Here is a 13,115-nt window from a genome sequence, read left to right as displayed (position 1 = left end):
ACTCACTCACTCATTCACTTATTCACTCACTCACTCATTCACTTACTTATTTACTTACTTATTCACTCACTCACTCATTCACTTATTCACTCACTCACTCATTCACTTACTTATTTACTTACTTATTCACTCACACACTCACTCACTTATTCACTCACTCACTCATTCACTTATTCACTCACTCACTCATTCACTTACTTATTTACTTACTTATTCACTCACTCACTCATTCACTTATTCACTCACTCACTCATTCACTTACTTATTTACTTACTTATTCACTCACTCACTCATTCACTTATTCACTTATTCACTCACTCACTCATTCACTTACTTATTTACTTACTTATTCACTCACACACTCACTCACTTATTCACTCACTCATTCACTTACTTGTTTACTTATTCACTCACTCATCCACTCACTCACTCATTTACTTACTTATTTACTCACTCATTCACTCACTTACTCACTCACTCACTTATTCACTCACTCACTCACTCATTCACTTACTTATTTACTCACTCATTCACTCACTTACACACTCACTTATTCACTCACTCACTCATTCACTCACTTACACACTCACTCACTTATTCACTCACTCACTCATTCACTCACTTACACACTCACTCACTTATTCACTCACTCACTCATTCACTCACTTACACACTCACTCACTCATTCACTTACTTATTTACTCACTCATTCACTCACTCATTCACTCACACACTCTCACTTATTCATTTACTCACTTACTCACTCATTCACTTACTTATTTACTTACTTATTCACTTATTCACTCACTCATTTACTTACTCACTCTCACATTCACTTACTCACTTACTCACTCACTTATTCACTCACTCATTTACTTACTCTCCCATTTACTTACTCTCACATTTACTTACTCACTTATTCACTCACTCACTCAATCACACATTCACTCACTCACTCACTCAATTATTCACTCACTCATTCACTCTCACATTCACTTACTCACTTAATCACTTACTCACTCAATCACTCACTCAATCACACATTCACTCACTCACTCATTCACTCACTCACTCACTCATACATTCACTCACTCACTCATACATTCACTCATTCACTCACTAAGCTTATTGATTAAATAAACCTGTATTGATTAAACATATGTTTACGAAGCCTGTGGCTGTTATTTAAATAGTAATCAAGGACATTAATAGAGCTTAATATAATGGGTAGCACTGCCGTCTCAAAACAAGAAGATCCTGGGTTCGATTCCCAAATGGAGTGCTCTGGGTCCTCTCTGTGGTGGAGTTTGCATGTTCTCCCCGTCTCAGCAATGTTTTCCTACCACAGTCCAAAGACATACAGTCAGGTGAGAAGATGAAGATGTAAAAAAGTCCTTCTAGGTGTGTGTGTGTGTGTGTTTGTGAATTGTTGTGGCTGAAACACATTAATTCAATAATTAGAAGGTGTGTCCCAATACTTTTGGCCATATAATGTGTGTCCTCCACCCTCAGTTGCTTAATTATTGGTCAGTTTGTATTTAAAAGCTTCTGCCAAATGCATAATTGTGAATTAAAATAATTTAATCACTAGCCATACTGTGGCTGGGTGGCATGATGGTGCAGGTGGTGGCATTGGTGCCAGACAGCAGCGTGGCTTTCTGGCAGACCAGTGTTTAATCCTTGCCCCAGTTACTGTCTACAAGAACTTTTGCATGTTCTTCCAGCATCAGCTTTTAACTGCCCCCTTGAGTAAGTGAGTGAGGGTGTGTTTGATGTCCTGCAATGGATTGGTGACCTTTCCAGGGTGTATCCTACCTTTCGCCCAGTGAATTGGACCCACTCCGACCCTGAATAGGATAAAGCAGTGGTAAGACTGTGTTTCCACATCGTATGTTCTACAAAAGATAATACTGTAGTACTATCATTGTAGTACCTGAACTGTACTACAGAACTACAGGACAAATGTCCAGTGCAGATAACTATGCACTGATGATTAGATGAATTACAGTTCAGATTTGACCAGTCTAATGGCTGCATGGAGAAATGACCAGTGGAAGTGTTCCATCCTGAAAGTGTTCCTGCAGTGTTTTATGAAGTGGGCAGGAGGGGTTCTTCATGATTGCTGACACCTTTGCCAGCCACAATCTCAACTAAGTCCAGTTTCAGAAAAAGGTTTAGACTGCAAAAGCACAATCATTCAAAAGATGTCACATCTAATGCAATAGCACCATAAACATTCTGCACAAATCTAACATCTCGCTTTTTGGACGCTTTGTCACAGCAGGACGTCAAAATGCAGGTATGACATGAGACTACTGATAACACTCAGTTAGGGTTCAATTATTCATCATCTATTATTGCAGAAAGGATAAAGTTCATAATTGTGCTGATAACACTGCTGCAGATGAGTTACTGCTTGTTTGAGCTAATTATTTCAGTTCCCTTGTGTGTGTGTGTGTGTGTGTGTGTGTGTGTGTGTGTGTGTGTGTGTGTGTGTGTGTGTGTGTGTGTGTGTGTGTGAATTGCGTTGTGTCACACTTTTAGATTGAGTTGGCACCCCGCCCTACTTAAAACATCTTTCCCACATATAGTGCATCTAGTGTTTCTCAAGAACATTCTGTCTTCTGTTTGGGTCTTCAGGTTTCTTAATGGCTCGTTCATTGTTTCTCTAATTGTATCCATACATTTTGTTGCTGGCCATCCTCTTCCTTTTTTAACTTTAACTCTTTCACTAAATTAGTTCTTCTCATGTTGTGTCCAAGAGAGCTTCAGTTTGGTTATCTGAGCTTTGAGTGATGGGTTAGGTTTGATTTGGCCCCATGAGAATCCATTTGTTTGCTTTCTTTGCTGTGCAAGGCAGTCTGGTCAACATTGTCTCATGAGATTTAAAGACCAAATACCCCTGTTTTGCAACAATGGCAAGAAAAAACTCCCTTAAAACTACAAAGAAGAAGCCTTAAGAGGAACCAGAAAAGTCTTTGTCAGCACCAAAATGCAAAGGCATCAATATTCTTCCTGTCCTGATTTTACATCCTTAAAGAACCGCAGAGAACCAAATCTTGGCCAATTCTATGCTTTGTTTGGAGAAACAAATCTGAAGATCCTTTCCAGTTTTCTTCATTCCTGTACTGCCAAGTGCTAGTCTGTGTTGTGTTTCTTGGCAGCTGGATCCTTTGCTGTAAATAATTTATCCAACTCCACTTCAACATCTTCCATATCAGAGGTAAAGTTAGTGGTCTTGCCTGTGGCCATGACTTTTGTTCTCTTTGTACTGAGCTGTGGTCCCATCTTCTCACTTTCCTTAAACGGCCCTTTAAGGGAGTTTGCATGTTTTCCCCGTGTCTGTGTGGGTTTCCCCCGGGAGCTCCGGTTTCCTTTCACGATTTTCTCATGTTCTACAGGCACGGTGGCTAAGTGGGTAGCACTGTCGCCTCACAGCAAGAAGGTCCTGGGTTTGATCCCCAGGCCGGGCGGTCCGGGTCCTTTCTGTGTGGAGTTTGCATGTTCTCCCCGTGTCCGCGTGGGTTTCCTCCGGGATCTCCGGTTTCCTCCCACAGTCCAAAGACATTCAAGTGAGGTGAGTTGGAGACACTAAATTGTCCATGACTGTGTTTGATATAAACTTGTGTAATGAGTAACTACCGTTCCTGTCATGAATGTAACCAAAGTGTAAAACATGACGTTAAAATCCTAATAAACAAACAAACAAACATCATGTTCTACAGTCCAAAGACATGGTTAATTGGAGATACAAAATTATGTGTTTGACATTAAACTTGTGAACTGATGAATCTTGTGTAATGAGTAACTACCGTTTCTGTCATGAATGTAACCAAAGTGTAAAACATGACGTTAAAATCCTAATAAATATATAAATAAATAATCAATCCTTGAAATCGACTCAGAATCGAATCTGAATCAGAGTCGACTCCAACCCTGCCTGAATCGAACATCTTTAGCGTGGGCTGGACAGACTGGCCGTGGACAGTAATCCGATCCGATCCGATCCGAGAGTGACGAACTTCCTGCTTGCTTTATCACCCCTGTTAGGTGGATTACATGTGAAAAACGGATCGTGTTCACCAAGGGAAGATGACATCCAGTATCGTTTGAGGGGAAAAACTCTATTATCGTGACTGGCTTTTGTTGCCACTGTTTGAATCTTCAGTAAACGAGAAGGATGGACCTGGGAACAGAGGAAGCACTGAATGCATAAACACTGGGGCAGTGTTGTAAACCTACACAGGGTTTTTTTTACACCGAGCTGTGTGTTTAATCCAGTCTGAATAGTGTGTTACAAAGGGAAACTTGATGCAGCTCTTGTTTGATGCATCCACTGAACCGAAGCCGCTTTTTGGCTGCACATTCCCAGATCGAGCTTTTCCGGGACACGAGGTGAGATCACATCTCATGCTTTATATCAGTTTAATTCAGGCCTGATATAGTCTCAGAGAAAAGCCAGTGTGTTGCCACATTTAAGTCTGCCACTTAAATCAGCATTTGATCACCTGTCTTTGATCCCGCACCTGATGTCATAGTAGATGAAACGTTTCTCGCGCTCGGATGCTGTTTGATCCATGTGTTTATCTCTTCTGAAGCAGGCTGACACCCAAACCTGCGGGATTTATGGGCTCACAAGGTAACACTCTCTCTCTCGCGCTCTCTCTCTCTCGCTTTCTCTCTCTCGCTTTCTCTCTATTTGTCTGTTATAAACTCTTGATTTTTTAGCCACTAGCCCGTGTTTGATGGCGGCTGTGTGCAGTTACATGCCGAACACTAAAGGTGGTGGAGAAGGGATGGAGAAGGGATGGAGAGTGGGCTCTTTGTTTGCATGAGGTGTTTGTGAGGCTTGGAAACATCCAGTCCTGTTGATATTTTGACGTGTGCTGTTCCCTCATGATGATGCTATAAACTCCCCCGCAGCACTAAAGCAGATGTGGCAGGTCTAGAATATTCTGGGAAGGTTGTATGATCTGGTAGCTACACCATCGAACAGAAAATAGCCTCGTTCAGTCTAGCGCCATCCATTACCCCAAAGAAAGGTGGTTTACACTTTAAAATGTCTTATGGGATGTTCATGGTACATGTGTAAATAAGAACAACAAATTATTTTCCTTATAATCATCAACTACATCTAAATATAAAGATAATTGAGTTATCCACATGACTGTCTGTGTAAATGTAGGGAAAGAACTCAACTCCCAAGAATCAGTGTGGTGGCATTACCTAGAGGCAGGGCGGTACAGTGGCTCTGTCTCTTCAGATTTGATTCCAAGGCCCTTTCTGTGTTCAGTTTGCATGTTCTCCCTGTGTCTGCTTAGGTTTTAATACATAAATTAACAGGTTTAACACAAAAGTCTACCCCACAAACAAAAGTGCTTCAAATTAAGTAGGATATAACAGAAAATTTGGTTCTGTGCTCAGATATTTATTTATTTATTAGGATTTGAATGTCATGTTTTACACTCTGGTTACATTCATGACAGGAACGGTAGTTAGTGGTTACACAAGATTCATCAGTTCACAAGTTTAATGTCAAACACAGTCATGGACAATTTTGTATCTCCAATTCACCTCGCTTGCATGTCTTTGGACTGTGGGAGGAAGTGCCACAGATTCAGTGGGGTATAACAGAAACTTTGTCTTGTACTGGGTTATGTGGTCAGATAAAAAGAACATATTTTGAAGGAGGGCGGCACGGTGGCTAAGTGGGTAGCACTGTCGCCTCACAGCAAGAACATTTTGGGTTCAATCCCCAGGAGGGGCAGTGTGGTTTGCATGTTCTCCCCGTGTCCGCGTGGGTTTGCTCCGGTTTCCTCCCACAGTCCAAAGACGTGCAAGTGAGGTGAATTGGAGACACTAAATGGTTCAAGACTGAGTTCGATATAACCGTGTGAACTGATGAATCTTGTGTAATGAGTAACTAATTATATATTATATATGATTATATATTAAAATATTTTGAAGGAAAATCTGAATTGAAACTACGCAACTGAAGCTATGTAGTGGTTGGATTGTGGATGCATGAGAGAGACACACATCTCATCAGTACAGAATAAAGTCTTTGCCATGGTCGTCTCAGTCTTCTGACCTTAACCTCATTAAAAAAGTGAGTTGAGCTGAAGATGAGAGTCCTCAAGAGATTACCTTTGAGCCTGGAGAATTTGGTGAGATGTTTTATTTAGAAATGCTTTAAAATTCCTGCTCTGTGATTCTTAGTTTCTCTTTTGGGTTAGAAAACACAGGGCACACAGTGTACTTAACACAGGACAACAAGGACGTGTATACATAACTTTTGTTTATCAGCTTAACAAAGTGTGTTAGTTATTTTGACAGACACACTGACCTTTTAATCTATTTACATTAACATTTGTGGTATTCAGCAGACCCTGTTATCCAAAGCAATTTAAAATTATGACTGAATACAGTTTGAGCATTTGAGGGTGGCAGTTTTGGCGATGGTGGGCTTAAACCGGCAATCTTCTAAATACTAGTGTAGTACCTTAACCACTGCCCTTGTAATGTGATTACAATCTGCCTTTATTCTGTTTTAGCACATCTTCTCATATATCAACTTTTGTTTTTCCCAGTTTCTTCTGATGAGATGAGTGTGCACGTGGGTCAGGGCAGCGACGAGGTTCTGGTGTCTCAGGCTGTGTGGGATTACTTGGCGGCAGCCGGGCGCCCATGGCTGCTCGACTTTGAGGATAAGCAGGGACTGAGTGCTGGAATCGTACGCCGCGGTGAGCAGGGAGGCTGCTGCGCTATCAGATTATCACCGGTGGAGAGCCGGACTGGAATAAGCGAGGCTCCGGTTTCTTCTGCCACTCGCAAAGCCTTTATAGACCTCTGCCGCTGTGCTCGCAGGGAAATGACCAAACAGGAGGCTGCTCCGAAGAGGAAGCGCTCTTTGTTGCCTTGTGTTGGTTTGATGGAAACTGATACAGAGGGCAGTTTACTTCCTCCTCCACCACCACCTCCTCCACCACCTCCTCCTCAGCCTCGACGCTCACAGAGGCAGCAGCAGAGGTGCAGGAGGAGCGCCGAGATGGACTCCTGTTTCGTTCCCATCCTGAACGAGGCCGTGGCGAAGACTGATGTCGACTTAGGTGTTGGCCAGTTGAACCAAGAGGAAAATCTGATCTGTTCCATCTGCATGGGAGAAATAGTGGAAAAGACGACTCTGGAGAAGTGCGGCCACTCGTTCTGCCACTCTTGCTTGGAACAGGCGTTTAAGGTGAAAAAGGCTTGCCCGGTGTGCAGACTTGTTTATGGACAGCTTATTGGAAACCAGCCTGCCAACGGTAGCATGATGGTGGAGAGAGACCCAGATCTGGAGTTGCTGGGACATGAAGGCTACGGCTGCATATGTATAATCTATAGCTTTCCTCCTGGGTTTCAATCAGTAAGTGTATTGGAAAAATGTAGAATAACTTATAATTTATTTAAATGAATTAAACAGGAATTATACAATATCCCACTACTGCTGAGTTCTGGGAATCCAGGGTTGGAATCTTAGCACTGTTGACAGCTTTTAGTGTTTGCACAGACTTGATTGGCTAATGTCTGAGTGGATGGCTGAAACAGCCTAGACATTGGGATGTGCACTTGTTGGTGTGTTTGCAGTGCCGGTCCCAAGCCCGGCTAGAAATAGGAGGCTTGCAACAGGGTGTCCGGTGTAAAAACTGTGCCAAGTTTGGCACCAGATCCACAGTGGTGACCCCTATATATGAAAGCAGCCATAAAAAAATTATAATTCCACCAGGGATAAGAAGTGTACCCAACGTTGGTGGAAGCGCAAGTACTGAACCCCTTCCTGCATATTACGTTTACATACTTTGTACTTTTTTTGGTTTCATACTTAAAACAATCAACCAAAAAATGTGCTTATATAAGCATAAACTAATGTAATTATGTAAACAAATTCCAGGATTTGTAATTATATTAAAATGTATTTATATAAAGCTAAGAAATCAAGTCTAGATATTAATGCTGCAAATAACTAATATCAAATGTTCTTGTTCAGATTGCACCTGATTTTATGCAGCAAGTCATAATCATGCCAAAGGATAAGAAGCTTTCTAAAATTCATAGGGACAATTTTTTAACACTTGAAGGTTAAACCAACAGAGTCATAAAAACTTCATAAATATATTTCTCCATATAATTGGTTCAATAACCCACACGTGAAAATATAATGGAACCACAAATCGCCCCTAGACGGGTGCTAAAGAATTTACACTGTGCTTTAAAACTACAGTATAATCATTAACAAAATTATGTAAAAGAATCCAAGATTAGTAATTATATTAAAATGTTTTTATTTAAGGGTAACAAATTAAGTCTAGATATTTATGCTGCATATAAATAAATATCAAAAGTATATCTTGCCATTTGTTTAAAAAGGTTTTAGAGCAGCGAGTCGTAATCATGTTGAAGGGTATGAAGCCTTCTAAAATTTTAAACAACAAAAATTTGAAGTAACACTTAAAGATAAAATCCACAGAGCCATAAAAACACCATGAAAATCTCTCTCACTATAACTGGTTCAATAATCCACAAGTGAAAATATAATGGAACCACAAATCGCTCCTAGATAGGTGCTAAAGATTTTACAGTGTGCTTTGAAACCGATTCTGAAGAAGGAAGGGGACTCGGATGTATGCAGGACGATCTAAAACAACCAGAGCAAAATAAGCTATGAACTGCATCACACACGTCTCAAATCATACACCCCACACAGGCGTCTTTGTTAAAAGCAGATCTATTTCCTTTCTTAATTTGCACCCAAGCATTTGGACCAATCAGAACATTGTTTAAATAAGTAAATGAAACTGTTAAACAGTTTAGTAAAATATGGGTTGTACGTGGATTGGCCCAGTGAAATGTAAGCTTTCCAAAAGTGGATATTCTACCCAAACTCCCCAAAGAGCACACAGAGCACTTCTGGAATAGGATGACCGACAATCTCATGGACATGTGTCCCTATACTTTTGGCCATATAGTGTATACCAAATAACAAAAACAAATTTAATTTAATGTTAAACATTTTACTACCTAGCTTTATTGAGTTTGTGCATCTTTGTTTTATTTTAGCAGGAGCACCCAAATCCTGGGGTGCGGTACCCGGGTACTGATCGTGTGGCTTACCTGCCAGACAGTCCAGAGGGCAACCGTGTGCTGCGGATGCTGCGCAAAGCTTTCGAACAGCGACTCATCTTCACTATAGGAACGTCCATGACTACCGGCATGCATAACGTCATCACATGGAATGATATCCACCACAAGACCTCTATATGGGGTGGACCACGATGGTAAGCCAGTTTAAATCACTAGTGTAGGTACAGAGTCACGTGGCAGAGCTGTAAATGTTGGTTGGTCACATGATTCAGTTCAGTTTATTCCTTTAAGCACATTAGACCTGATCTCACTGTGTTTGTTTCTGTTCTCTTTATACACGCTGGTCATTTACGTTTACATTTATGGCATCCAGCAGATGCTTTTATTCAAAGCGACTTTACAGTTGTGAGGAATTCAATGCAAGAATTAAAGGTCTCGCATTGAATTCCAAACAGTGGCTACTTGGCAGTGGTTGGTCTTGAATCAGCAACCTTCCAATCAATAGTCCAGTACTTTAACCACTGCCCATACTGTTAATGACCAGTACAGGTCCTCAGCTACATTCTTAAGTGTTTCAGGGCTTTGAAATGAGGTATTAAGTCTCAGGTTGTGCCCTCTGGATCCGCTTTCCTGATCTAGAGCTTTTTATAGGCTTTTTTACTGCCTTTGTGCCCAGTTCACATTTGGCCTTTTTCTTTACTGATAACCAATCATAAGTCAACAGTTAACCATTAACCAAGAAACATACAGCGACACATCAACATATAAAACACATGAAAGATGCTCATGCTTTATTTATTTACAATACAGTGAGCTAGTTCATCATTCTGAATGTAGATTTGAAACAAAGTTGGTGGAAAATTGTGCTAAATAACATGCTTTGAAAAATGGAAATGAGGTCTGAAGAAAAATAACAGTTAAATAAGAAATTCAAGAAGAATTGCACTGTTTTAAAAGGCATTGCACAGTGTAGTACAGTGATCACATTGTAAACATTAGCAGAGCTTGCATTTGTAATTGTATTATATAATATTTCTGTGCATTTTTCATGTGAAACAAATACATTAAAGGTTTTCCTGTTTGGGTTAGAATGGCGGTTAAACTGGCACATGTTTATTAAAGGTGGGTAAGGGTGAGCCTTAATTGAACACACCTTCTGCACTCTGCAGCGCCACTCTCCATTTCAGTCAATCATCAGCAGGTGGAAATGAATGTAATCAACACCATTAACCCAGACACCGACTGATTCATTGGTTTTTGTTTAACTGTTTAATGATTAACATCCCTAATTTAGATGTTTATGGTTCTTTTTCAGCTTTGGCTACCCCGACCCTACGTACCTCGTGCGGGTGACGGAGGAGCTGCGGGAGAAAGGAATAACAGCCGACTGAAGTGACGGTACTCGACACTTTGGCTTCACTAGAGATCAGAGTTCTGGTATAAGGGCCAGTCTGACCACACAGACTTTCCAGTGATTCACTGTGTTAATGCAAGTCACAGCCATCAGGAGGCTTCTGAGAATGCTGACTTTGTGTTTTTCTTTTTGTTTAAACTAGAAGTGATTGCTGTTTTGCAATAATTGGCGCATTATAGTTGAGTGCAGTGCATTCCACATTTTGATTTACAGCCGGAGAGCTTTGGGAAGTACAGAGTGACGGTGGAGAGGACCGAGGTTTGTCAACGTTTGATGCCGGTGCACTGCTGAGTCACCTGTGTTATTATAATAGGGAAGTAATCTGTTCACTTTGTCCTTTAGACCTCCTGTTTGTTCTTTCCAGATGGAATTGGAGGCGCGTTCGTGTTTTGCGAGTCCTGGCGATGGCTGGTAATCAGGACGTAAACTATATTGGTACTGATGGCAATCCCACTGTTTTGTTAGTTATTTCTTCACAAGCAGCACTACCAAGCACTTTGCAGTCGTGTATGTTAGTTACTAATGTCGAATTGAGCTGATTTTCTTCCAGAAGGAAGGCAGGACTGAGTTTTGCAGTTCTGTGCAAGCTGATGTCAATCCCTCCTCGCTTTTTAAATCCCTATCAGTTTACATGTCAAAACAGGACCGGTGCATTTTTTTTGTGTGTGTTTTTGTGTTCGAGAAGTTAAATTCATCTCGAATTTCTTCTAGTTAAAGATTTAAAAAAGAACCTTGGTGAGAACACAGTGGAATCTGTTCACACAAAATGCTTATCAGGTTTTTTTTACGTTGCAAATGAATGTCTAACAAATGAAACATATCAAATAGGCTTATTCATCGTAGATAATATTAATCGTGGAAAAATTCAATAAATAAACTGATAAAATAATAAGTGGATCTCATTTAACTACCACATTTAAAAAAAATAATTTCAAATATTTCAGGAATTTCAGTTAACATCTAACATTGAAGTTACTTTGTAATTCAGTTTGCTCATATTTAACATATTTACATTCCTAAATTTAAACTGCAAACTTCACCTCACGTTTAAATAATCTTATCAATGCAGTTTAAGAGATTTAAAATCATGCCACACTAAGTGCTTTGACATGCACACTAATAATCTAATTGGATCATAATTCTGCAGCTATCTGATCATTTTAATCTGCTTAATCAATTACATTTATCTGCAGTTAAAGGTAAAAGTTTACGTACCTTTGTAAGGGACCTGTGTGTCATGACAGTCTCGGGATTTTAAAGGTTTCTGCAACTGTTCTTTTTCTGTTACTGAATAATTAGAAAACATTAACAAATTAATTGTGTGGATATTTTTAGTCAGAATATACATACAGCACATTATAGTATAGTTAACATACATACACACACACATACACACACCCATTCACATATAGGGCAATTTAGTGTCTAAACAAATTCCCAAAAATCCAATCTGTGTCCGCTTCATATTCATGACTGGCTAGTTTAAGTTCCTGTGTTGCATTAGACAATCTGTGCAATTCCTAATTCCTCTTAGCTTTAGGTAACACTTTGGGTTTGTTCTCCCCAACCCTGGCAGGGATTTCCAAGTTTGTACAGATGATTTTAGGACCTGAAGTTGCTTAGAAACCAGAAAATATATGATCCTCTTTCCAAGATCAGACCTTGCCTAAAAAACAGTCCCTAGCTGTAAGTATCAGGAGCTTGTGCTTCAAACCCAAATGACATTCAGAAAAATGTGTGGGTATTATTTTATTTTATATTTGGACAAGAAAATCATTAAAATTCCGAGACTGCCATGACGTACATGTTTGCACGTAAACTTTGTCTTCAACTGATTTCAGCCCAGTGTTTAAATGATTTAGCACATATACTATTCTATAATCTCCTTTGTTTATGTACCTCTGTGCTTATATGGTAATATCAAGCATAAAATGTTCCAAAATACATAATACACACCGTACTGTTAATGGTGCACATGGTGTGTTTCAGACAAACAAATGCTTACTTTATATTTTTAAACAATTTAGACAGCACAAAGGAGGGCAGTATTGTGCATAAAACTACCAAATAAACATTTAATGTTTAGTGACTAAAGATCTGCTCTCACTATTTATGAGGTGCTTTAACACTTAAAAAATCTGATTCTATATAGTGCACCCAAACGACATATCAAAGCTTATCAACAACTACTTTTACTACGTTTAATTTTGCTACTTGATTCCTGCATTGCAAACAATTTTTACCACTTGTATCTACACAACTAACTAAAAGAAATTGAATCACTGATTAGATCAGATAACTGCATATAACTCTTATTTTTTCATTGTGTTTCATTTCAAATGTAATGTTCATGTTAATGCATTTAATTGGAACCGTCACGTTCAAGCCTCGTCCAGCAGAAGCCAAATACTGGATTTATTTCTGTGTCAGATTAACGCAGGCCTGGTGTGTTTAATCAATCAGTATCAGTTGGAATATGCAGCAGTCCGTGTGCTGGAAATGTTCAGTAGCATTTTGTATTTTCATTTAATCTACAGCTGAAGGTCGGAGCATCCTGAGATTAACGATAACTGATGATCGT

The 13,115-nt window shown here is 39.7% G+C and overlaps 1 protein-coding gene across 3 annotated transcripts; it reads left to right on the top strand.

Moving 5' to 3' along the window:
- The first annotated feature begins 4,581 nt into the window (after positions 1–4,581).
- On the top strand, positions 4,582–11,388 carry dtx3 (deltex E3 ubiquitin ligase 3). Of its 3 annotated transcripts, XR_010015394.1 has the most exons (5): positions 4,582–4,639; positions 6,591–7,405; positions 9,097–9,314; positions 10,436–10,792; positions 10,899–11,388. XR_010015394.1 is itself a non-coding variant. In XM_063015745.1 (4 exons), exons 1-4 carry the CDS (start codon positions 4,627–4,629, stop codon positions 10,509–10,511), a joined length of 1,119 nt encoding a protein of 372 aa, XP_062871815.1. In that variant the 5' UTR covers positions 4,582–4,626; the 3' UTR covers positions 10,512–11,388. The 3 variants fall into 3 exon arrangements, 2 of the variants coding, with proteins under 2 accessions (XP_062871815.1, XP_062871814.1); XM_063015745.1 differs by having other exon boundaries at positions 9,100–9,314; positions 10,436–11,388; XM_063015744.1 differs by having other exon boundaries at positions 10,436–11,388.
- The last annotated feature ends 1,727 nt before the right edge of the window (positions 11,389–13,115 follow it).

The sequence above is a fragment of the Trichomycterus rosablanca genome, chromosome 19 (genome assembly GCF_030014385.1).
Source record: "Trichomycterus rosablanca isolate fTriRos1 chromosome 19, fTriRos1.hap1, whole genome shotgun sequence".
NCBI classification, from domain to species: Eukaryota; Metazoa; Chordata; class Actinopteri; order Siluriformes; family Trichomycteridae; genus Trichomycterus; species Trichomycterus rosablanca.
This window is presented reverse-complemented; position numbering and strand designations above follow the sequence as displayed.